At 42.2% G+C, this 26,958-nt stretch overlaps 2 protein-coding genes across 4 annotated transcripts in view; one reads left to right on the forward strand and one right to left on the reverse strand.

Annotated features, from left to right (window-relative positions):
- The window catches only part of cfap53 (cilia and flagella associated protein 53), a 39,610-nt gene extending 21,655 nt beyond the window's left edge, over positions 1–17,955 (reverse strand). The window contains exons 1-5 of one of the 2 annotated variants that reach the window (XM_063042612.1): positions 17,777–17,955; positions 15,224–15,450; positions 10,137–10,310; positions 5,712–6,015; positions 1,646–1,864 (exon numbers count right to left, since the gene is read on the reverse strand). In XM_063042612.1, coding sequence (XP_062898682.1) covers positions 1,646–1,864; positions 5,712–6,015; positions 10,137–10,310; positions 15,224–15,450; positions 17,777–17,875 — 1,023 coding nt within the window. In that variant the 5' untranslated portion in view covers positions 17,876–17,955. Of the gene's footprint in view, positions 1–1,645; positions 1,865–5,711; positions 6,016–10,136; positions 10,311–15,223; positions 15,451–17,249; positions 17,323–17,776 lie in introns of those variants that run through there. The other variant, XM_063042613.1, reaches the window with a different exon arrangement.
- A 249-nt stretch (positions 17,956–18,204) lies between these two features.
- Positions 18,205–26,958, forward strand: part of ska1 (spindle and kinetochore associated complex subunit 1) — a 28,393-nt gene continuing 19,639 nt past the window's right edge. The window contains exons 1-3 of one of the 2 annotated variants that reach the window (XM_063042040.1): positions 18,205–18,246; positions 21,235–21,337; positions 23,242–23,366. In XM_063042040.1, the coding sequence (XP_062898110.1) occupies positions 21,256–21,337; positions 23,242–23,366 (207 nt within the window). In that variant the 5' untranslated portion in view covers positions 18,205–18,246; positions 21,235–21,255. Of the gene's footprint in view, positions 18,492–21,234; positions 21,338–23,241; positions 23,367–26,958 lie in introns of both variants that reach the window. The other variant, XM_063042039.1, reaches the window with a different exon arrangement.

Raw genomic sequence — 26,958 nt, forward strand, 5'->3', positions numbered from 1 at the left:
CGGCCAGTCCACAAGAATATTGTCAATAATAAACCGGTCCGCGGTACAAAAAAGGCTGATGACCCCTGGGCTACTTAGAAACATAGAAAACCTGCAGCACAATCGGCCCACAAAGCTGTGCTTCTGTACTTTTGGAGACAAACTGAAGGACTGGCTGTGAGGTAGAGGCATTGTATGGAGCCTAAGTCTCTTGGAAAAATAAACTGGCTCCACCACAATAGGAGGAGTTGGTGTTTTATTAAGAGTTCTCAATTTTTCACAAAGTCCCAAGCTGTGAAAATATATGTATAGTGAAAAAAAACTAATTTTAGGTATATAATTAGAGGTTTAGGACAGGTGGCAGAGAAGGAATCTCAAAATTTCAAAATTCAAAATAAAATTTATTATCAGAGTACATACATGTCACCCTTCATTTCCTGCAGGCATACTTAGCAAATCTATAAAACAGTAACTGTAAACTGGATCAATGAAAAACAAATTGTGTAAATGCAAATATAAATAAATAACGAGTATGAAATAACAAAATCAAGAGTCCTTAAAGTGAGACAATCAGTTGTGGGAACACTAGAAATAGAATGAGTGTAGTTATCAACTTTTGTTCAAGAGCCTGATGGTTGAGGGGCAGTATCTGTTCTTGAACCTGGTGGTGTGAGTCCTGAGGCTCTTGTACCTTCTCCCTGATGGCAGCGGTGAGAAAAGAACATGAAGGGTGGGTTGGGGGGGGGGTGCGGGTGCAGACACACACAGCCCTGAAACACCAGGAAAGGTCATTTGATTCCAAACAATTGGTTTATTGATCATTACAGCATGTCTCTCTGGGGCTCCCTGCCCTCTGCCCTCTCCCTTCCCCTTTTCCCAACCATGATTCCCCTCTCCCTACTCCTTTCCCATTCTCAGTCCACATTGAGACCCATATCAAAACCAGGTTTATCATCACTCACAAATGTCACAAAATTTGTTTTTTTTTATATATTGCGGCAGCAGTACAATGCAGTACATAAAATTGCCACAGTACAGTGCAAAACTCCGAACCACTTGAGCTATACATATGTGTCTAAGACTTTTGCACAGTGTTGTATATAAAATGCACTGTATATATAATATAATATTTACACAGATCAACCAATATTCAACTCCTTCCTCCAGTTAGTTCATGAGCAACTAAGGTCTATCGCCAACCACCTCTGGGGGATACTACACTGAGACCCATTTATTACCTTTAACACCAACCCCCCCCCCCCCGCCATTTGTCCTTCTGTACACTGCGCATGTGCAGTTTCTCACTAATAATACTGGTCCAGAAACAACGCCTCGGTTTTGCCGAGATATATCCAGAACCGCCAAACCACAAATGAATGAACAGATAAACAACAAATGTAAAACAAATAAAGATTTATGTATGAATAAACTTAAATAGTATTCCCCGTGTGCAATTGTGTCTGTGTTACTTCGCAGTTGTAACATTGCAGTGTTGTCCAAGGCCGGTGACAGAGCCCTGTGTCACACCGGCCCAGGACTAAAGGTTCTGGCAAGCTGCTGTTGGGAGCCTATGGTTCGGTAGGGAAGATGGGCTTAAGAAGAAGAAGATACCATACACCTTCTTAACCACCCAATCAAAAAACATTACATTATGCAGAATGGGTACCTTCTTCTGCATCAGCGCCTGGGCATCATCAGCTTCTTCCTTCAGTGCTTGATCCATTAACTTTATATCCAGAGCCTGCTCTTCCTCCTGCTCCTTCGCGATTCGCTTCACCTTCAGTGCCTTGGCACTGTCCAGAGTATCGCGGAGTTTCTTCTGCTTCTGCACTTTCTCCCTCTCAAGCCGCTCATCTTCCAACTTTGAAAGACGCTGCTTTTCTTTCTAGGATGACATGCCACATTATTATGAGAAATTTTACATTCTGGGCTTTTCCTTGATTACAGATGGAGAGAACTTAGGATTCAAGATTGTTTAATGTCATTCCCAGTACACAAGTGTAGAGAACAACAAAATAATTGTTACTCCAGATCTGATGCAGCACAAATAAAAAACAATTAGATAAAGCACATAATAATAAAAAATACAATAAATATAAATACTACATAAGGTAGTTTATATACATAGATTGTATGTCCACAAAGTGACACCAGGCACAGGAGTGTCTGTACATAAGGTGATTGACAGGAAAGGATAAAGTAGTGGTGATTGAGGGTGGGGAGGGGTGGGTTAGCGGGTGGAGGTGTTGAACAGCCTCACTGCTTGGTGAAAGAAACGGTTTTTGAACCTGGTGGTCCTGGCGTGGATGCTACATAGCCTCTTCCCTAATGGGAGTGGGGCGAACAGCCTGAGCAGGGTGGGTGTGGTCCTTCATGATGTTACTGGCACTCTTATGGGTCGAATTAAGAAATGGCAAGGGTAAAAAGACACTAATAGCAGTTATATACAGGCCTCCAAACACCAGCCGGGATGTGGACTGCAAGTTACAGCTGGAAATAGAAAAAGCGTGTCAGAAGGAAAATGTCAAGATAATTATGGGGGATTTTAATATGAAAGTGGATTAGGAAAGTCAGGAAGGTACTGGATCTCAGGAGAGGGAGTTTGTAGAATGCCTACGGGATGGCTTTTTGGAGCAGCTTGTCCATAAGCCCACCAGGGGACCGGCTGTTTTGGATTGGGTGCTGTGTAATGAACCTGAGGCGATTAGGGAGCTGGAGGTGATGGGACCCCTTGGTAGTAGTGATCAGAATATGATTGAGTTCAGTTTCAAATTTGAAAAGGAGAAGCTGGTATCAGGTGTATTGATATTTCAGTGGAACAAAGGAAATTACAGTGGTGTGAGAGAGGAACTGGCCCAAGTAGATTGGAAAAGTAAGCTAGATGGAGGTATGGTAGAACAGAATTGGATGAAATTCCTACAAGAAATAAGGAAAGTGCAGGAAAAATATATTCCAAGAAAAAAGAAAATCATGAATGGAAAAATGGCACAAATGTGGCTAACAAGAGAGGTTAAAACTAAAATAAAAGCAAAAGAGACGGCGTACAAGGAAGCAAAAATTAGTGGGAAAACTGAGGACTGGACGACATTTAAAAACTTACAGAAGGAAACTAAGAAAGTCATTAGGAAAGAAAAGATGAATTATGAAAGGAAGTTGGCAATTAACATTAAAAAGGATACTAAGAGTTTTTTTTAAATATGTGAAGAGTAAAAGAGTGACACTCAAAAATCGGAAGTGCAAAGGGACTTGGGGGTCCTCACGCAGGATACCCTAAAGGTTAACCACCAGGTTGGATTGGCAGTAAGGAAAGCAAGTGCTATGTTGGCATTCATTTCAAGAGGAATAGTGTATAAGAGTAAGGAGGTGTTGATGAGGCTTTATGGGGCACTGATGAGACTTCATTTGGAATACTGTGTGCAGTTTTGGGCCCCGTATCTTAGAAGGGGTGTTCTGATGTTGGAGAGAGTTCAGAGAAGATTTACAAGGATGATTCGTGGAATGCAGGGGCTAACATATACGGAGCGTTTGTCGGCTCTTGGATTGTATTCATTAGAGTATAGAAGAATGAGAGGGGATCTCACAGAAGCACTTTGAATGTCGAAAGGGTTGGACAGAGTAGACGTGGAAAGGCTGTTTCCCTTGGTGGGTGAGTCCAGAACAAGAGGCCACAGTCTTAGAATTAGAGGGTATCCATTTAAAACAGCGATGAGGAGAAATTTTTTTAGCCAGAGGGTCGTGGATTTATGGAATTCGTTGCCACATACAGCTGTGGAGGCCCGATCATTGAGGATGTTTAAGGAGGAGATTCATAGGTATCTAATTAGTCAAGGTATCAAGGGATATGGGGAAAAAGCCAGAAATTGGAACTAGATGGGAGAATAGTTTAGCTCATGGTGGAGTGGCGGAGCAGACTCAACAGGCCAAATGTCATACTTCTGCTCCTTTGTCTTGTAATCTTATGATCTGCCGGCATTATATAAAATCTTGGGAAAAATTCATACTTATGCAAGGAATCTTAGGTTCCAATTCAGATTAATTTATCATATGTACATCAGTACATGTTGTGAAATGCATTGCTTGCATTAACAACCAACACAACCCAAGTGTCGTCACACATTCTAACGGGTGAAAGAAAGATATCCTTTGTAGGGATATGTGATCAGGTGCTTTGCAATTCCCATACCAGACAGTGATGTAGCTGGTCAAGACCCTCTCAATAGAGGGGTGGAGGGGAAGCCTCACTTGCCTTAATCTCCTCAGGAAGTAGAAGCATCGCTATGCTTTTTTGACAAAAAGTGTTACTAGGTGATATTGTCCGTAATGTGCATTTCCAGAAACTTGGTGCTCCTAACTCTCTCCAAGGAGGAGCCTTGTATATCCAGTGAGGAGTAGTCAGCCTGCATCTTGCTATGGAACACAATCATCTTTTGGTCTTATCCACATTGAGACTCAAGTAGTTGTGCTCACACCATTCTACCTCCTCTCTGAACCCCATCTTGTTCTCATTGTTGAAGCCAACCACAATTGTGACAGTGAACTTGACGATTCCGTTTGAACTAGATCTGGCCATGCAGTAATGCGCCAGCAAAGAGCACAGAGACGGGCTCAGCATGCAGCCCTGGGGAGCGCCAGTGCTTAGCTTAATGGAACTAGAGATGTTTCTGCCAACATGGAATGACCGTGGCCTTTCTGTCAAGACGTCCAGGATCAGATCCAGTGACAGAGAAAGCTGTTGAAACCCAACAGAAGAAGGAGGGGGAGAAGGAAGGGGGTAGCAGAGAGGGGGTGGGAGGAGAAAGGGGGGGAGAAGAGGGGGGGGAGAAGAGAGGGGGGGAGAAGAGAGGGGGGGAGAAGAGAGGGGGGGAGAAGAGAGGGGGGGAGAAGAGAGGGGGGAGAAGAGAGGGGGGAGAAGAGAGGGGGAGAGAGAGGGGAGAGAGGGGGGAGAGAGAGGGGGAGAAGAGAGGGGGAGAAGAGAGGGGGGGAGAGAGAGGGGGAGAAGAGGGGGGAGAAGAGAGGGGGGAGAGAGAGAGGGGGGAGAGAGAGAGGGAGGGAGAGAGAGGGGGAGAAGAGAGGGGGGAGAAGAGAGGGGGGGAGAAGAGAGGGGGGGAGAAGAGAGGGGGGGAGAAGAGAGGGGGGAGAAGAGAGGGGGGAGAAGAGAGGGGGGAGAAGAGAGGGGGAGAAGAGAGGGGGAGAAGAGAGGGGGAGAAGAGAGGGGGGAGAAGAGAGGGGGGAGAAGAGAGGGGGAGAGAGAGGGGAGAGAGAGGGGAGAGAGAGGGGAGAGAGAGGGGAGAGAGAGGGGGAGAGAGAGGGGAGAGAGAGGGGGAGAGAGAGGGGGAGAGAGAGGGGGAGAGAGAGGGGGAGAAGAGAGGGAGAGAAGAGGGGGAGAAGAGAGGGGAGAAGAGAGGGGAGAAGAAAGGGGGAAGGGGAAGCGAGGGAAGGGAGGGGGAGTAAATAAGGGAAAGGGGGAAAGACTGGTTTTATTTGTTACTCGAAACACACAGTAAAATGCTTCATTTGTGTCAAATCAAATCAGTGAGGATTGAGCTGGCAGCATCCGCAAGTGTTGCCAGCATAACATGTCCACAGCTCACTAATCGTAAGCTTCAGGTATTTACAATGTGGGAGGAAACCCACCCATAAAGAACAGAATGGATTTCAGACATTGAACATATAACAATATTAAAATTTGGTAAAATAATGTGTTACTCTGTTGAGGCATTTTCTTTTCTTACCATCACCTCTGCCTCGTGTTCTTTCTGATGCTTCTGATCCACACGTTTCGCGTTGATCTCCGCTATTTGCTTCAGCTGAATAGCCAGGGCTTCCTGCTTTTTCCGGTTTTCCTCTCTCAGCTCTTTCTCTGCCCTCTCCTCTTTGGCAAGTCGGTCCTTCTCCCACAGTTCATCAAAGAGTTGATCCTCTTCCTTTTTCTGATTCTGCAGTCTCCTGTTGAATTCGATTTGTGCCTGCCAGTCTCTGGCCAGCTCCTGCTCTCGTTGGTGAGATAGTTCTGCCTGAAGCTCCTTGCATTGCTCCCTAAAATATAAGCACAAAATACAGTGCATTCCGGTTAACTGGGCCATTGGTTAATAGGAGTAGCCACTTATTTGGGACAACTTTTAACGAACAAAAATGAAATTGAGAAAATAACAGGGTTTCACTTTGTTTATTTGGGACACCGTGCTGCTGAACTGAGAGACAGACTGCTGCCGAACAGTTTAACTGATGTCAGTCAAGTGCACTTCACAAGTTAGATACAACACTGTGCTCAAAGCAAATATTTGCATGTGTGTTCAAAAATCAGAGATTTTTGTCACTGATATTTGGCAAGATAAACAGTAAGACAATTCAGAACTGTTTTGCTTACTGCTGCTTCAAACGTTCCGGCTTGGCAATGTCAGAAACAGTTGAGAGTGAAAATGAAACACTTTCACTACTTCCACAAGTTAGGAACTACAAAAATTTGGAAGGTATGAACAATCACGAATGTTACAATGAAAATGAAAATTAAGGATGCAATCATCAATATGAAGTATGAAGGCAGTCCATTATCTGTACTAAGTGTCTATGTTGATTTTGTTCACCTACAGCTATTCAAAAGAACATAGAGGGCTATGGGTAACCCGAGGAAATTTCTAAAGTAAGTACATGTTTGGCACAGCATTGTGGGCCAAAGGGCCTGTATTGTGTTGTAGGGTTTCTATGTTTCTAACATGGCAGCGTACACTGAATGAATTCCTATTTCAATAACTATAAGGGACTAAAATACAGTTTTATTACTAGTATTAGTACTATGTTATTGTAATAGTATTGCTAGTGTTCCAAGTTGTTCTGTATTTCATTTGAATACAAAACTTGTTACTCATTTAAACTGTAGTTTTTTTTTGTATAACACAGAACATACGGCACATTTCAGGCTCTTCGACCCACAGTGTTGTACCAACCATGTAACCTACTCTAGAAAATGCCTAGAATTTCCCTACCGCACAGCCCTCTATTTTTCTAAGCTCCATGTACCTATCTAAGAGGCTCTTAAAAGACCCTATTGTATCCACCTCCACCATCGTCGCCAGCAGTGCATTCCACACACCCACCACTCTGTGTTAAGAACTTAACCCTGACATCCCCTCTGTACCTACTTCCAAGCACCTTAAAACTATGCCCTCTCGTATTAGCCATTTCAGCCCTGGGAAAAAGCCTCTAGCTATCCACCATGATCAATGCCTCTCATCATCATATACACCTCTATCAGGTCACCTCTCATTCTCCATCGCTCCAAGGATAAAAGGTCAAGTTCACTCAACCTATTCTCATAAGGCACGCTTTCCAATGCAGGCAACATCCTCGTAAATCTCTTCTGCACTCTTTCTATAGTATCCATATTTTTCCTGTAGTGAGGTGATCAGAACTGAACACAGTACTCCAAGTGGGGTCTAACTAAGGTTTTACATAGCTGTAACATTATCTCACAGCTCTTGAACTCAATCCCACGGTTGATGAAGGCCAACACACCATACACCTTCTTCACAACTCTGTCAACCCGCGCAGCAGCTTTGAGTGTCCAACGGACACGGATCTCAAGATCTCTCTGATCCTCCACACTGCCAACAGTCTTACCATTAATTCATACTATATCTTCAAATTTGACCAACCATTGAACTCCATCCGCCACTTCTCAGCCCAGTTCTGCATCCTATCAATGTCCCACTATAACCTCTGACAACCCTCCAGACTATCCACAATACCCCCAACTTTTGTGTCATCAGCAAACATACTAACCCACCCTTCTTCTACTTCCTCATCCAGGTCATTTATAAAAATCACCAAGAAGGGTCCCAGAACCAATGTTCCCTCTAATTTTTAGTGTCAGTGTGCACAAAAATCTTATGTTGTGCAAATTTTTTTCCTGTGACAAAAGTATGTGCGCACTGAATGCACACATGGGACAGTTTATGTAGGTTTACAAAATATTTGACCTAAAACTGCACAGAATAACATATATATTTAAGTCACACACACAAAAAAAATGCTGGTGAACACAGCAGGCCAGGCAGCGTCTCTAGGAACAGGTACAGTCGACGTTTCGGGCCGAGACCCTTCGTCAGGACTAACAGAAAGGAGAGATAGTAAGAGATTTGAAAGTGGAAGTGGAGGGGCAGACCTGAAATGATGGGAGAAGACAGGAGGGGGAGGGATGGAGCTAGGAGCTGGAAGGTTGATTAGCAAAAGGGATACGAGGCTGGAGAAGGGAGGGGATCATGGGACGGGAGGCCTAGGGAGAAAGCGGGGGGAGCCCAGAGGATGGGCAAGGAGTTATAGTGAGAGGGACAGAGGGAGAAAAAGAGAGAAAAAAAGGGGAAAGAAAGATATATAGATAGATAGATAGATAAATAAATAAGGGATGTGGTACAAAGGGGAGGTGGGGCATTAATGGAAGTTAGAGAAGTCAATTTTCATGCCATCAGGTTGAAGATATTTAATCTTTATCATATTTAAGTCACTCAGTTATTTTTTTCTCTCTCCTATCTTTGGCATTTACCCTTTCTTTGTAAACTCTTGTTTCGACTAATAGAACTTCCACTCCATTGATAGCTTTTGATTCTTATTAACATATCCATATAGCATTCACCTAAACGGTTTCTCAGCTTGTTTTGAGTTGATTCATTAGGCTAAAACCTCGCTCACAGTCTGTACTAGACGCAAGAAAGGTTCCCCCAATGTCCATCAACTGTGCAAGGTCGCAAAACTGTTCATTTTGAAGTACAAATGCCACCATTTGAGCAAAGTTTGAAATCGGTTTGGATATAATTTTTTCTTGCATGGAAAATTTGAAATCATTAAACTGTCTAGCTATTACAATATTCTCAGCTAGAAATTCGTGATATTTTAGACATAAGGCATTAACTTGTTCATCACCAAATGTGAAATCACAATCTGCAATTGCAGAGAAATTAAAAGCTGACCATTCTTGTACCTCAACTTTGATCTCCTCTGGGTTTGATCGTTTTCGCTCATCTGCACTCTACCATAACATGCGTAGCACTCCTGTAACGGGTAATGACGGGTTCTGTTGCCTGAGCTTTTGTACACTGTCCAAATGCAATTTACTTGCCAAACGACGCTTCAAAAAGTCAAGTTTCAAATATCATCCCACTTCTTTCCACTAGCAAATTCTCCAGCAACTTTCACATCACAACAATACAAACAGATAACTCCAGTTTCCGAATCATACATGAATATTTCTCGTACCTGAACATTCATGACGTCATGAGCTTTCGGTGTAACAGTTTCTACTGTTTTGTGAAGCCATTCAACTTTAAACAAATTTGCAGTTCTTTTGTGCTTCACGCCCTTCGCTTCTTTTGAATTTGACATAGTGAATCAATATTTTTTCCAATAAAAACTTAGTAAGCTATCCACAGGATTTGAAACAGATCTTTGTAAATTTCACTATATGAACACTGTCCACTAAACATGGCTGCCGCTGTGGTGCAGCTGTACAAACTAGAACAAGATAGGTGAGGAGACATAAATTAGTGACGTGCATTGTGGTATTTGAAAAACCAACTAATTAGTTAACAGAAACAGTTAGCTATAAGATTATTTTCAATAAGTATAATTATTAACTACTACATTATTTCAGGTAACTAACCTTTTGTGCGCACAGTAATTTCCTTTGTGCGCTGGTTGAAAAACGTGTGCGCTCGCACACACGCACAGCTTAGAGGGAACTATGCCCAGAACTGATCCCTGAGGCACACCACTGGTCACCAACCTCCATACAGAATACAAACCATCTACAACTGCCCTGTGGGCAAACCAATTCTGGATCCACAAACCAAGATCTCCTTAGATCCCGTGCCTCCTTACTTTCTGAAGGAACCTTGCATGGGGAACCTAATCAAATGCCTTACTGAAATCCATATACACTACATCCACTGCTCCACTTTCATCAATGTGTTTTGTTACTTCCTCAAAGAATTCAATCAGGCTCGTAAGGCACGACCTGCCCTTGGCAAAGCCATGTTGCTTATCCCTAATCAGATTATGTCTCTCCAAATGCTCATAAATCTTCTCAGGTTTTTTTTGAGGGTTTCAGACATTGAAAAGTGAGATATTATGCTCAAGTGCACAGTTTATTTCAATACAAAACATACCGAAATTGCTGATCAAGTTTTTCTGCGATCAGTTTTTGACGATCCTGCTCCCTTTGTATTTTAAGGTCTTTTACTTGTTGCCTCATTTTTGCTTGTCGTTCTAAAACTGTTTCGCCCAAAAGGTTCAGTTGATTCATGTAATCTTTCTCCTCAGCCTCCAGAAGATCTCGTAACCTCAAGTGATTGAAAAAAAAATTATTTTAAAGGAATTGCAGGTGTATTGGAAAAGAAATTTCACTAACATTAATGTGATTTTTAGCTAAGCAAAATTAACTGAGATCAAGTTGACTGGATTAAAATTATTCAATTTAAAAAGGCCTGTACTCACCGGTGTTGAGAAGAATGAAGGGGGATCTCATTGAAACCTATTGAATATTGAAAGACCTGGGATATGGAGAAGATGTCTCCTGTGTAGTAGGAGTCAAGGACCAGAGGGCACAGCCTCAGAATAGAGGGACATCCCTTTAGAATGGAGGAGAGGAGGAATTTCTTTAGCCAAAAGGTAGTGAATCAGTGGAATTCATTGCCACAGACAGCTGAGGAGACCAAGTCATTGGGTATATTTAAAGCAGAGGTTGATAGGTTCTTGATTAGTCAGGACGTCAAAGGTTGCAGGGAGAAGGCAGGAGAATGGTGTTGAGAAAGATAGTAAATTAGCCATGATGGAATGGCAGAGCAGACTCAATGGGCCAAATGACCTAATTCTGCTCCTATGTCTTATGGTTTAATAGCAAAGACTTCTTTGCAGGAAGTTTTAGTGAAGAGATTCATAGAAAAAGCAATATTGAACAGGACTTCCGCCCATGATGTTGTGCCAAACTAATTCAAAGGTTCATTTATTATCAAAGTATCTATGCAGTATACAACTCTGAGATTTTTCTTCTCCAGATTGCCACAAAACAAAGAAAACCATGGGAGTCATTCAAAGAAAAATATTAACACCCGCCCTGTACAAAAATATCTCGCAAATGGCAAGAAAAATAATCGCATAAATGGCTAAATGATCATCAACCCCACCACACAAAAAAAATCAAGCAAACGGCAACAAGAACATCAATCCCCAAACTCCCAACCACAACCCCTCCCCCCACACACACAAAAAAAACTAAAAAATCGCCCCGAATGGGAACAAGAAAGAATGGGCAAAAACACAGTGTAAACACACATAAAACTGAACCTAACTAACCCACTTCTCCCTTCACAAGGGCCACCTTTCCATTCCCCACACATTCTTGAGTCTATCTAGGAGCCTTTGAACACTCTATTGTAATGGCAGAGCATTCCAGGCATCCACCACTCTGTGTAGAATACGTGATTCGCGTTCTAGACTTACTGCCTCTCGCCTTTAAATGCTCAGCCTGGGAAAAAGATACTGGCTATCTATTCTGTCTATGCCTCCAGTGATTTTATGAGCCTCTGTTAGATTCACAGCCCTCAGCCTCTACTCATCCTAAGAAAACAACTGCAGTTTGTCCAACCTCTTCTTATATCACAAGCTCTCGAATTCAGGCAGCATCCCGATGAACCTCTTTTGCATCCTCAACAAATCACTTACATCCCTTCTGTAATAGAGCAACCAGAGTTGAATGCAATACTCCAAATACAGCCTTACCAGAGTTTCGTAAAGTTGTAACATAACTTTCTAACTGTTCAATTCAGTGCTTCTGTGAATAAAGGCAAGTACGCCATATACCTTCTTTACTACCTATCAACCTGTGTAGCTATGGACTGCACCCCAAGATCCTTCTGTTCATTAACATTGTTAAGAGCCTTCCATTAGCATGTACACTGTACTTGTTCTTTCATATCTCATCTTCATTGAGGGATCAGAAGTGGAAAGGGTGAACAGTTTCGAGTTCCTGAATCAACATCTCTGAATATCTACAGTATCCTGGGCCCTACATATTGATGCAATCACAAAAAATGGCATGACAACCATCAACCATCAGGCTCTTGAAAAAAAAGAGGGTAACTACAGTAATCTATTGATATGGCCCACAATCAATAATCTCACTTTAAGGACTCTTTATCTTGCTATTTTATGCTGTCATTATTTATTGCTATTTACTTATACTTGCATTTGCACAGTTTTTTGTCTTCTGTGCTTTTAGCTCTTTCATTGATCCTGTTTACAGTTACTATTCTATAGATTTGCTGAGTATGCCCAAGGGAAAAAGAATCTTAGGGTTGTATGTGGTGACGTGTGTACTCTGATAATAAATTTTACTTTGAACTCTAAGTAACTATATTTCATCAAGAGTTTGAAGAGACTTGGTATGACAGCAAAGACTTGCAATTTTATAAATTTTACTTTGAACTCTGAGCAACTATATTTCATCAAGAGTTTGAAGAGACTTGGTATGACAGCAAAGACTTGCAATTTTATAAATTTTACTTTGAACTCTGAGCAACTATATTTCATCAAGAGTTTGAAGAGACTTGGTATGACACCAAAGACTTGCAATTTCCTACAGGTGTACCATAGGGAACATTCTAATGGGTTGCATCACACGGGATTGGAAAAAACTGCAGAAAGTTGCGAAGTCAGTCACCTTTGTCATGGGCACTTGCCTCCCCAGCGTTGAGAACATCTTCAAAAGGTGATGCCTCAAAGAGGTGACCCCATCACTCAGTTCATGCCCTTTTCTCATCGCTACCATCAAGGAGGAAGTACAGGAGCCTGAAGACGCACACTCAGCATTTTAAGAACAGCTTCTTCCCCTCCATCATCAGACTTCTGAATGGATAATGAACCCACAAACCCCTTAAAATATTTTATTGCTCTTTTTGCACTACTTATTTATATATATCTTTTGTAATTTATAGTTCTTTTACTATTATGTATTGAAATGCCACAAAACAACAAATTTCAAGACATGTGAATGATAGTAGACCTGATTTTGACATACAGTTGGCCAAAATTAAACTCCATCTGCCATTCTTACTAGATCTTATTCTGTGTCTAATCGGACTTTATTCATTCTTTTCTTTCTCAGCAATGAATTCCCATTGCTTATAGAGCTGGACTGACAATTCCATCATTCGGTATACTCCCAGATGACCTTGTAATTCCATATTCAGCTCACACTTCAGCTTGTGATTAATTTTGTTTGAATTGAGGAATGATAAAAAAAAGGAACACAATCAAGCACAAAACAAAATAATGCATCATTTGTGTCAACAACTAACACAGTCCAAGGATGTGCTTGGGGCAAGAGTCACCACACTTGCAGCACCAACATAGCACGCCCTCAACTCACTAAACCTGACCTGTACGTCTTTGGAAAATGGGAGGAAACTAGAGCACCGGGAGGAAATCCACATGGTCAAGCATATAAACGCTCTACAGACAGCGGCAGAATTCAACGTGGGCTACTGGCACAGTAATATAATTAGAATTAGCATAAAATAGAACAAGTCTCAAGACAATGCTCAATGCTCAAGGCAACAAGATTGCAGTGCTATTCCAGTCTGTGTAAAATAGATATTTTCAATACATGAAGTATGGCTTAATTTTTCAAAAAAAATCCCATATTTACCTGCAACAAGTGACATTGATAGTTTATAACACTCAAAGACCATTGACAAGCCATTGGTGTAGCATTATTCAGCTGTACAACAGCCCTCGGGAACAAACTCTCTTGGCTAAGATGTTTCTCTACAGTGTCCGGGATGAGATGGGTCTTCAATAGTGTTACACTAACTGCGACACTACTGTGCCACCCCTAGAAAATATCCATACTCAACAAATTTTGGGCTCAGTATCAAGCCATGCATCACATTTAGTAACAAAAACACTCTACTTTAATAACTGGATATTGAATAAGTAAAGGAAACCATAGGTCCATTTTGCAATTTGACAAAATCTTTCCTTCTACTATACTTTAAAATGTCACAAGGTTTGTATTAATATTTTGAAGAACTTATCGTTGGGCTGTTTTCTCTGTAGCGGTGGAGGCTGATGGGAACCCTGATAGAAGTTTATAAAATTATGAGGCAGGAGTAGAGCAGACAGCCAATTTCACATTCCTGTGGTTGAAACTAGAGGACGTTTAAAGTAAGAGCAGAAACATTCATAAGAGATGTGTGGGGCAAGTGATTTTTTTTAAAACACAGAGAATGGTGGATGTGTGGAATGTGCTGCCAGGGGAGTTAGAGGCTGATGTGATAAAAATATTTGAAAGACTCTCAGTCAGGCAGATGAATATGTAGAAAATGGAGGGATGTGGACCACAAACACACGAGATTCTGCAAATGCTGGAAATCCAAAGCTACACAAAGGAACTCAGCAGGTCAGGCAGTATCTATGGAAATTAATAAACAGTCCACGTTTTGGACCGAGGCGCTTCATCAGGACTCGAAAGGAAGAGGGAAAATGCCAGAATAAGAAGGTGAGAGGTGAAGTCAGGTGGGTGGGAAAGGTAAAGAGCTGGAGAAGAAGGAATCTGATAGGAGAGGAGAGTGGACCATGGAAGAATGGGTAGGAGGACAGGTACCAGAGGAAGGTGATAGGCAGATGAGGAGAAGAGGTAAGAGGCCAGAGTGGGGATAGAAGAAGAAGGAAGTGGGAGGGAGGGAAATTTTTACTGGAAGAGAAATTGATGTTCATGAAATCATGTTGGAGGCTACCCAGACAGAATATGAGGTGTTGTTCCTCCAACCTGAGAGTGGCCTCATCATAGCAAAAGAGGAAGCCAAGCACCAACATGTCAGAACAGAACTGGGAACAGGAATTGAAATGGTTGGCCACCAGAAATTCCTGCGTTTTGTATATGGAGTGGAGGTGCTCAACAAAACGGGCACCTAATCTACATTGGGTCTCCCCAGCGAAGAGGAGGCTGCTTTGGGAGCACAGCATATACACCAAGTGCAGGCGGAAGAGATTAGTTTAATTCGGCACCATTAGTTTAATTAGTTTGGCACAACAACACATGCTAAAGGGCTGGTTCCTGAGTTATGCCATTCTGTGTTCTATGTTCTAAACTACCATTACCCATAATGTCCGTCTCTCAAGTTAAAGCAAATGTTGTTACAGATTTTCCGAGGTTTAATTTCATCTTTAAAAGTCAGTACTGCCATTGATTTACCTTTCTCTTCGTTCTTCGATGTTGTCTTTATAAAATTCCATTGCCCTTTTGAGTCTGTGTCTGATGGTGCACAGTAACCTTTTATGTTGTTCTTCTAACTCTAGAATATTCTTTGTTTTGCATGCTTCAAAGTCTTTTACAAAGTTTCGATATTCATCACGAACTAAATCCAGTTCAGCTTCTTTCACCATTTTTGATTGAATCTTGGGTCCCGTGCTTTTCTCCATCTAGAATACGTAACAATAACATCGTTCAACTTTCACCTTGCCACATCCTTCCACAACCAAAAGAATTCCAGTTGACACCAAGAGATTAGTAACACAAATTAAGGAATTAGTAAAGAGAAGAGTAAACTCAGGTGAAAAGTTTAAGGAGAACATTAGGGGAAGCTTCTTCACTTGGAGGGTCGTGAGGGTGTTGAATGAGCTGCCAGCATAAGTGAGATCAATTTCAATGTTTAAGCGAAGTTTGGATAGGTACATGGATAGAAGGAGTATGGAGTGTTGTGGTCCCGGTGCAGGTCGATGGGAATAAGCAGTTACTAAACCAATGCTCCTGCTGGCGACCCCCATGAATTGTTATCCTTATATGATCGCCCCACAATTGATCCCATATAAAGTGTTCCAGAAGTCGAAGAACTGTACTTGACCCTTTATTAGCAACTAACAAAACCAACAATCTTGAAGCAGTGAAACTGAACACAATGAAGCGCAAATAAGTATAATTAAGTGGTCAGCAAAAGAGGCGACATCCGTCGACTCCCAGCTTAAAATTGTCCTGAACAAAGCACAAATATGTAGCTTATTCCCTTCCTTTTTTAAACCATACCTTCACTCACAGGACTATTTACCATAATAAACACATAACACTGAATACAATCTATATAGAAAGCAGATGAATGGCTCCTACTCCTCTTATGTACAGACACTCCTGTGCCTAGTGTCACCTTATGGACATAGAATGAATCTATGCATATAAGCTATTTTATATAATAATTTTTTTTATTACTGTGTTCTTTATTTTTGGATCTGGAGAACAAATATTTCATTCTGCGTTACACTTGTATACTGGAAATGACATTAAACAATCTTAAATCAACAGAATGGGAGTGAGAGATAATTTTCAATCCTAATTAGCAGCTATACAAAGAAGGCCAATCCACAAATTATCCTAATCCTGCTAAAAGGCAACACACAGAAGAGAAACATACAAAAAACGCAGGCGGAACTCAGCAGGTCTGGCGGCATCAATATAAATGAATAAACCATGAATGCATTGGGTCGAGACCCTTCATCAGGAATCCTGATGTCAGGTGCCCTGATTCAGTATCTCAGCCTTAAATGTCAATTGTTCATTAACCAGTTCCTCAGCATTTCCAGTATGTTGTACTGGATTTCCAAAATCTGCAAAATCTTTTCCATTTATGACTTTGTAATCTACCTCATTATGATTTTGTACTTTATTGTTTACCTGCACAGCACTTTCTCTGGTACTGTTATTTATTCTGCATTCTGTTATTGTTTTACCTTGTGCACAGTTGTAATTAATTCATCTGCATGAGCAGTATGCAGGTCAAGTTTTTCACTGTAACTCGGTACACAAGGCAATAATAAGCCAATTTGCCTTCTGTCTGGGGCTAGCTGATGTGATTAATTCTCTTACCACACCACCTTCACACAGTTCTCTCACCAATACTTTATTACTACTATCTCTTTCTTCTCCAAAGTCTTTGAAGTACCATGCTCATCTCTCACAACTTTGCACTACACCATACATGTGACAATAATCCAATTCCAATTAATTATCTATAAAATATAGTCAGATTTCCTCAATTTCAGCAGCCAACTTGGCACAAGATCTAACAAATGATCAGGGAGAGCCATTCGAAACATCTGTTCCTATGTTTATTTACTGTTTGGGTCCCTCTCTGACTTTCTATCCTGAGCCCAACATACTGATGCAATTGCAAAGAAGGCATGGCAACGCCTATATTTCATTAGGAATTTGAGGAGAATTGGTACATCACCAAATACGTTCGCAAATTTCTACAGATGCACCGTCGAGAGAATTCTAACTGGTTGCATCATCGTCTAGTATGGAAGGGCCACTGCACAGGATCAGAAAAGGATTCAGGAAGTTGTAAACTCAGCCAGCTCCATCATGGCCACAAGCCTCCCCAGCATCGATGACATCTTCTAAAGGTGATGCCTCGAAAAGGCGGCATCGATCATTAAGGACCGCCAACACCCAGAACATGTCCTCTTGCCTTCTTCTCATTGCTATCAGGAACAGCTTCTTCCCCACTACCATCAGAGTTTTGAATGATCAATGAACCCATCTTCACTATCTCAATATTTTGCTCACTTTTTGATCCACTATTTTAATTTCATATATATGCAGTATATAGATAGATAGATATAGATGTACTTATTATGGTAATTTATACTTTGCAATGTACGGCCGTGCATAACAACAAGCTTCACGACATATGCTCGTGATATTAAACCTGATTCTGATTCTGATATCCCGGGCAAACCCGAACCGGTTACTCACCACGGCCACGGTGCACGGAGCTGGGCCCGTCACCTCCCTGCAGCGAGGGCCGCACCGGTAACGAGCCGCCATCGCCGCCTCTCCTCCCACGGGCAACATGGTGGGGAAACGCTGGGTGTTTTACAGAAAAGACTCTCTGTGCAGCCGCGGCCGCAGAGACGCCACCAAACGTCCCTCTACTCGGTCACCCCGGCAACCAACAACAGATCTGCCCGGAACCGGAAACAAGCCCGTTGCCAGGGAGATGCGTCTTCACCATGGCAACAGCGCTGCTTTCAAATCAACGGAACATTTCCCACATTAATTGCATTGGACGTTGGTGTTATCAAAGAATTTACTTTGCAATATAGTAATTAAAATGCAATGTTTTAATCTGTAATCGCTCAAACGATTTCTACGGTGAAATTAACGAGGTTTCACGGGATCTCGCGAGACCGCTTCCGGATCGGCGCGAATTTCAGAGAAGTGCCGTTAGTAACGCTTCGTCTCGTTTTTTAAAAAAGAAGATTGTTAGTAATTTATAATTGTTTCTGCTACGAGCTGTGAAAATCACACGGTGGGGGCGCTGATTTGAAGTGGCCTCCCGCTTCGTGCCCGGACGGAGGGTTTCTCCAGGAACCGATCGGCTGCGTCCTCCCTGCCCGTCAGGATCAGGTTTAATATCACTGGCATATACCAGGGAAACTGCTGTTTTGCGGCGGCAGTACCGTGCAATGTATGTTGCTATGTTACAAATAAATAAATAATGTAAAAGAGGAAAATCGTGTTCATATAAGTAGTGCAAAAAGAGAGGAAACAATACTGAGGAGTTGTTCATGAGTTCGTTGTCCATTCAGAACTCTGATGGCGGAGGGGGAGAAACTATTCCTGAAAAGATGTGTGTGTGTGTGCTTTCAGGCTCCTGTACCTCCTCCTTGATGGTAGCCATGAGAAAAGGGCACGTCCTGGGTGATGGAAGTCCTTATAGATGAATGTCTGCTTCTGAAGATGTCCTCGATTGGGTGTGGGGGTGTTGCATGCACGGTGGAGTCGGTTGAGTCTGCAGCTTCTTTCGATCCTATGCATTGGAGCCTGTCAGTGATACAACCAGTCAGAATGCTCACTAACATGCATCTCTAGAAATCTGCTGGAGCGCTAGGTGACCTGGTGAAATATAGCAACAGGGGTGCCATCTTCTTGATTGCATCAGTGGGTTGGGCCCAGGTTAGATATATTGAGATGTTGACACGCAGAAACTTGAAACCGCTCATTGCCGATCCATCAATGAATCAGAATCGGGTTTATTAGCACCGGCATGTGTAGTGAAATTTGTTAACTTAGCAGCAGCAGTTCAATGCAATACATAATATAGAGAAAAAAAATACAGTGTATGCATATTGAATAGATTAAAATTGTGTTTAAAAAAACAAACAATATATATTTAATAAGTGAGGTAGTGTTCACAGGTTCAATGTCCATCTAGGAATCGGATGGTGGAGGGGAAGAAGCTGTTCCTGAATCGCTGAGTGTGTGCCTTCAGGCTTCTGTACCTCCTAACTGATGGTAACAGTGAGTAAAGGGCATGCCCTGGGTGCTGGAAGTCGTTAATAATGGATGCTGCCCCTTGAAGACGTCTTGGGTACTTTGTAGGCCAGTACCCAAGATGTGAAGCTGACTAAATTGACAACCCTCTGCAGCCTCTTTTGGTCCTGTACAATAGCACCGCGCCCCCCCCCCCCCCATACCAGACAGTGATGCAGCCTGTCAGAATACTCTCCACGGTACATCTATAGAAGTTTTTGAGTGTTTTTGTTGTCACACCAAATCACGTCAAACTCCTAATAAAGTATAGTCGTGGTCGTGAGGTCCACAATCAGTTCCTTGGTGCTGTTGATGGTGAGTTGCAACACACCCTCAGTGGAAAAGAGGGCATGTGCTAGATGGTAACTTGGTTTGTTATTGGCACACGCACTGAGGTGTTTTAACAGGACAATGCATTACACAGTGCACTGAGGTAGTCAAGGGAAGATGAGAACAGAATGTGCAATGCAGGTGGACAATAAGGGGCAAGATCACAACGAGGTGGATTGTGCGTCGTACTAGGGATCCATTCAGTAGTCGTAACGGTGGGATAGAAACTGTCCTTGGTGTGTACTTCCAGGCTTTTCAGGAGGTAGTGCCTGAAGAAGGCAGTATCTGTCATGAAGAGCCCTCACCATCTGGTACATACCCTCTTCTTGTTATGCCATCACAGAAAAGTTACAGGAGTGTGAAGATCCACCCTCAACAACTTAGGAACAGTTCCTTCCTCTCTGCCATTAGATTTATAAAATACTTCTTTTAAAGAAGTTCAAGACTTGTTATTAAGGCTGTTCAATGTACTGATATATGCGGTGGATTTCAGTTAATTGTGCAGTCAGTTAATCAGGGCAGCTGCTTATTTGGGACAACTCCTAAAGAACAAAAACTAATGGAGCAAATAACCGGGATTCCCTTTGTTCATTTGGGACACTATGCTGCTTAATTGGAACAGGAGACTTTTGACAAACAGTTTTCTAACTTGTGTCAGTCATGTGCACTTGTGTGGCCATCAGACATTACACTGTACTTAGAACAGTTTTTAAATAGTGTCTGTTGTGTTCAGAAAGCAGTGATTTTTGTCACTGATAGTTGGTAAGAAATGAGCAGCAAGACAATTCAGAACTGTTTTGCTAACTGCAGTTTCAAGTATTCATTCGTGGAGATGCCAGAAATGGCCAGATGTGAAAAAGAAACAATTTCATGACTTCAAGAACTGCAAAGAATTTGAAAGTATGGACAGTATTCTTGAATGTTGCAATGAAATTGCAGATTCGGAGGATACAGTTGTCGAAAGCATTGTATGAAGGCAGTCCATTATCTACAATAGGTGTCTGCACTAATTTTGTTCATTTACGGTCAATCAAAAGAACGTGGCAGCATGCACTGGATTAATTCCTCCATTGATCACTATTGGGAATTAATGCACAGTTTTATAGTACTGTAGTAGTTTTGATAGTGCTCTAATTTGTACATACACATAATTTGTTACTTGGTTAAGTATTAGTTTGTATTTTTAACATGTTTTTGACTTTCCATGAAATGTCAGCTATTTGGGCCAAAGTGTACTGGTCCTGATGTGTCCCAGTTAACTGGAATCCACTGTACTATTCGTGTGTGTGTAATGGTTAGCGCAACACTTCTTACAGCTTTGGGTGTTGCAAGAGTTTAATTCTGGCACCATCTGTAAGGAGTTTGTACTTTCTCTCTGTGACAGTGTGGGTTTCCTCTGGATGCTCTGGTTTGCATCCACTGTCCAAAGTTCGTACATTGCTCATTGTAAATTGTCCTGTGATTAGGCTAAGGTTAAATAGGTGGTTGCTGGGCAGAGCAGCTCAGTGGGCAGGAATGATCTGTTCCATGCACTATCTCTAAATAAATATATTGTTACATTATTTTAGATTTAAACTGACTTTGTGAAGATGGCCTCTTTGGAAGATGTATCCCTTCAGCTGAATGATAAGATAGCTTCCATCAAAAGATTGTTTCATCTGAAGAGCATAGGTAAGCTGAATGAATTGACTTGGTACTTTTCAGCTCATCCTCATTTGTGAAATTTACTGGTCAATAAGCTTTGAAAACATTAAACTTATGCGTTGCTTTGGAGAAAGATTTGGTCTTGTGAATCAATAAAATGCATGTACATTTGGTTGCAATTTCAATTAAAATGTAGTAGAAATAAAACATTACCCTGTCAGAAATGCTGTCAGTAACTCAGCATGGAGACCAAGGATTCCCAACCTTTTTTATGCCATGGACCAGTTTCCCAAGCAAGAGGTCCTTGGACCCTAGGTTGGGAGCCCCTGATCTAGAAGAACTGGGAAACAAGATCATATATTTTTATAGCTATACTTTTGTGTATTGACCTGAGTGCATTTTAAATCTCCTGGATGAGACTTGAGCTTTTAATTTATGTTCTGTGTTTATTTTTATATGAACTGCCGTTCTGTATTCATTCTGTTCTTGGCTTCTCATGTCCTCTCTCTAACTTTATCCTTGCGAGGAAAGTTTATTTTGTTGACTCTTGAACAGTACAGCACAGACCAGGCTCTTTGGCCCACAGTGTTGTGCTGACCAAGATCAATATAACCCTTCTCTCTCCACTTTATTATTATAATACCATCACCATGACGAAAATTACAGCACTCCAGAACAGGGTCAACGATTATCTTCCCAGCCAGTAACAGTAGAAAGTGGAGCTGGAGACAAAGTGATCAATCTTGTTTTTAATTCTGAGAATCAGGTATATTCAAGATGGTCCCTTTTGGCCTGTCCATAGAAATAGAACATAGAACTGCACAGGCCTTTTGGCCTATGATGTTGTGTTGACAAGCTAACCTACTCCAAGATCAATCTAACTCTTCCTTCCCACAGAGCCCTCCATTTTTCTTTCTTCCATGTGCCGAATAGTCTCTTCAATCTCCCTAATATATTCCAGTCTATCAGAACTGCTGGCAGCATGTTCCATGCTCTTGCAACGCTACACTTAAAGAAAAAACAACTACTTCTTACATCTCCCCCCCCCCAAACTTCCCTTCAATCACCTTCGAATGATGCCCCCTTGTATTAGCCATTTCTGCCCTGGGAAAAAGTCTCTGGCTGTCCGCTCAATCTGTGCCTCTTATCGATTTGTACACCTCTGTAAAGTCACCTTTCATCCTCCTTTGCTCCAAAGAGAAATGTCCTAGTCACTCAACCTATCCATTTGTAATGAGAAATGTTTCTTTAACTCCTAAAACACATGCTAAAATATGCATGTAAACATTTTTACAAACAGCCCTTCCAACTGATGCAACACTTCATCAACAAATCTGTTGGGGTCATCTGTTGTATCCATTGCCCCCATGTGGTCTCCTCTACATTGGTGAGACCCGACGCAGGTTGGGGAAACCACTTTGTTGAGCACCTGTTTCATTCACAAAAAGCGGAATTTCCTACCCCATTCCCATTGAAACTTGTTAGTCCATGGCCTCCTCTTTTGCCACGATGTGGCCACACATGGTGGTGGGGTAACACCTCATATTCCATCTAGATAGCTTCCATCCTGATAGCATGAATATTGATTTATTCCGGTAATTATTTTCCCTCACCCGGTTCACCTCCTTCCCTTTCTCCTATGGCCCACTGTCCTCTTCTGTCACTTTCCTTCTTCAGCTCTTTACCTTTTCCACCCACCTGGCTTCACCTATCACCTTCTTGCTCCTTCACCTCCCCCTCCCACCTTTTTATTCTGGCAACTTCTCCCTTCCTTTCCAGTCCTGATGAAGCGCCTCGGCCCGAAACATCGACTATCTATTCAATTCCATAGATGTTGCTTAACCTGCAGAGTCTCTCCAGCATTTTGTGTGTGTTTCTCTGGATTTCCAGCATTTGCAGAATCTTGTTTTTGCAAATATTTTTTTTTTCAGGAAATGACCCTTCCCTTACAACAATTCTTCAGAAGATTGGACTGGAGTTGGCTAACATTCAGAATAATTTGGATACATTTCAAGCACGGATACAGCTACAGCAAACTGAAATGAAATCCTTGAAGGTAAGGCTTTTGTATTGTATTTGCCAAAGCAATAAGTATCTATCATCAATTAAAACTATATTATCTTTGTCAATAAATTGTATACCAATTTTTCTGAGCATTTCAAATACCAAAATTCAGATGTTCAAAATCAAGTTTAATATCATTGGCATATGTTGTGAAATTTGTTGTTTTGCAGCAGCAATACATTGCAATACATAATAAAAACTATTAATTACAATGGGAAATATATTAAAATAAAAAAATGAAATAAGTATTGTAAAAAGAGTGAAAAAATATTGAGGTAGTGTACGTGGGTTCATTGTCTAATCAGAAATCTGATGGTGATGTGGAAGTAGCTATTCCTAAAATGTTGAGTGTTTGTCTTCAGCATCCTGTACCACCTCCTTGATGGTAGCAATGAGAAGAGGGCATGTCCTGGGTGATAGGGGTACTTAATCATGGATGCTAACTTTTTGAGGCATTGCCTTGTGAAGGTATCCTCGATGCTGACGAGACTCGTGACCATGATGAGCTGGCTGAGTTTTGCAACTTTCTGCAGCTTTTTTGGATCCTGCGCAGTGGCCCCTCCATACCAGACAGTGATGCAACCCGTTAGAATGCTGGTATGTCTGTAGAAATATGCAAGAGTTCCACCAAGTCTCCTCAAACCCCAGATGAAATATAGCCACTGTCATGCCTCCTTTGTAATTGCATCAATATGTTGGACCCAGGACAGATCTTCAAAAGATGTTGACAACCCAGGAACTTGAAACTGCTCACTCTGTCCACTGCAGGTGTCTCAATGAGGACTGGTGTGTGTTCCCTCAGCTTCCCCTGCCTGAAGTCCACAATTGATTCCTTGATCTTACTGACATTGTGTGCAAGGTGGTTATTATGACAGCATAGAATAGAAAAGAAACAGAAAACCTACAGCACAATACAGGCCCTTCGGCCCACAAAGTTGTGCTGAACATGTCCTTACCTTAGAAATTATTAGGCTTACCCATAGCCCTCTATTTTTCTAAGCTCCATGTACCTATCCAAATGTCTCTTAAAAGACCCTATCGTATCTGCCTCCACCACCGTTGCCGGCAGCCCTTTCCACGCACTCACCACTCTCTGAGTAAAAAAACTTACCCCTGACATCTCCTCTGTACCTACTCCCCAGCACCCTAAACCTGTGTCCTCTTGTGGCAATGATTTCAGCCCTGGGAAAAAACCTCTGACTATCCACACGATCAACGCCTCTCATCATCTTATACACCTCTATCAGGTCACCTCTCATACTCCGTCGCTCCAAGGAGAAAGGGCTGAGTTCACTCAACCTATTCTCATAAGGCATGCTCCCCAATCCAGGCAACGTCCTTGTAAATCTCCTTTGCATGCTTTCTATGGTTTCCACATCCTTCCTGTAGTGAGGCGACCAGAACTGAGCACAGTACTCCACGTGGGGTCTGACCAGGGTCCTATATAGCTGCAACATCACCTCTCGGCTCCTAAATTCAGTTCCACGATTGATGAAGGTGATTACACCGTGCGCCTTCTTAACCACGGAGTCAACCTGTGCAGCTGCTTTGAGCGTCCTATGGACTCGGACCCGAAGATCCCTCTGATCCTCCACGTTGCCAAGAGTCTTACCATTAATACTATATTCTGCCATCATGTTTGATTCATCGCTCAACCAGCTGATATATCTCGCTCCTCTATGCCTCTTCATCACCGTCTGAAGTTCTGCCCACAATAGTTGTGTCATCGGCAAATTTATAGATGGTGTTTGAACTGTGCTGAGCCAGTCAGTCATGAATGTAGAGGGTAAAATGGTCCCTGAGGTGTGCCAGAGTTGTTTGTCAGCATGGAGACAATGTTATTTCCAATCCACACTGACTGGTCTCCCAGTGAGGAGGTCAAAGATCAAGTTGCAGGTTGCACATTGATCACTAATGAAATAGAAACATGTATTAAGGAGATGTTCCTTAAGGTTGTCATAGCTGGAGGAGGTAGAGGGGATAAGCTTGCACGACCTGTGAAATGCTCTCAATGGTGTACATCTCATATGGTCTCTGACAACCAAGTCCAATACCTGGCCTTCACTGATGGAATTGTTTCTACTGACAGTTACTGGCACCTTAAAATTAGTTGTCTCGAGCAGATGGGGCTCATTAGCCTTGGTTGGCAGCTGAACTAGTAGGAAAACTCTGATCTCAAACCTACATTGCCTTGGGGAAGATGTGAGTAAATCCCTGAGGTACTCCTGCAACGCCATTGGTGCCAGAATGTATTGGTCTCTATCATTCCTTTGCATTCATCAAGTGCATGGAGAGGGGGAGCCTGTTGCTTGGGCAACAGCTTGCTCTCCATGCTGTACTGTTTTGGCTTGTATATAAAGTAGACGGCTAGGATGCAACATCCATGATCAACCTAACCAACAGAGGGGCCGAGGGGATCAGAGAGAGGATGTGTATTTTCAGTTGTGCCTTGTCACCTAGTTTTATTCATTGAAGTGAATGGGAATCCCTGGCAAAGCCTGCAGTTATTGACTATCTCTGTCTGCCGTTTAGGCTTCCCACTTGACCTGCAGTAATCTAACCAATTAACGTTTTCCTGCAGTGCTGAAAGATGGACAGCTCCAAGATTTTGAACAAATATTTCCTTCTCACTATCCTGTGAGACTTGGTAGAAACTTAGGAGGTAGTCTATCCGCTTGCTACTGTCCTCTTCCCAGGTGGTAGAGGTCATGCATTTAGAACATAGAACATTACAGCACAGGATGTTGTGCTGACCTTTTAACCTACTCAATTAATCCTTCAATATAGCCTTTCTCTCCCATATAACCCTCCATATTTCTGTCATCTATGTACCTATCTAAGAGTTTCTTAAATGCCCCTAATGTATCTGCCTCTCTATACCACATACTCACCACTCTGTGTATAAACAAAAGAAAACTTGATCCATGAGCACTACTTCATCATTCCCTGTTTTACACTATTATAACTTATAGTAATTGTATGTCTTCGCACCATACCGCTTAAACAATAAGCTTAAGCAATAAACTTATCAAACAATAAGCTTCATGATATACAAGTCAGTGATAATAACCCTAATTCTGATTCAATACACTCACGACTACATGATCAGGTTCAGCTCTAACTCCATCTACAAGCTTACAGCTAACACCACTGTAGTGGTCAAATGTATGGGATGTCCATGGAAGGGTAGCACCTCTGGTGAAGGGGCTTGTCATGTCCATTCTGGGGCAGCTCACTCACCTTTGGTCCCCACTGGTCACTCAGCTCTCATCTGTGACTCCAAGTAGCTGTTTGCATGCGACAGCAGCCACATCCTGGTACACCGCTTTGACGGATGGGCTAAACCAGGAGAGAGTAGCCAGTGGGCCTCATTCTCTGGTGAGATAGCAACATGCATGTGAAGTCAGTTCCACAGACGAGGTGGATGAGATCAGCAGATGGCTACAGCGCCCAGGAAGGTGGGTCTGCAATGCTCCGTGGAGAGTGACAGGCATGGCAAGGCAGAGAAGAAGTTATGGTTATCCACTGCAACCAAGGAAGACCCCAGTTGTGATGACTACTGGCACCACTGGACAGCCAAGATT

Source organism: Mobula hypostoma, chromosome 3 (assembly GCF_963921235.1).
Source record: "Mobula hypostoma chromosome 3, sMobHyp1.1, whole genome shotgun sequence".
Classification (NCBI taxonomy): Eukaryota; Metazoa; Chordata; class Chondrichthyes; order Myliobatiformes; family Myliobatidae; genus Mobula; species Mobula hypostoma.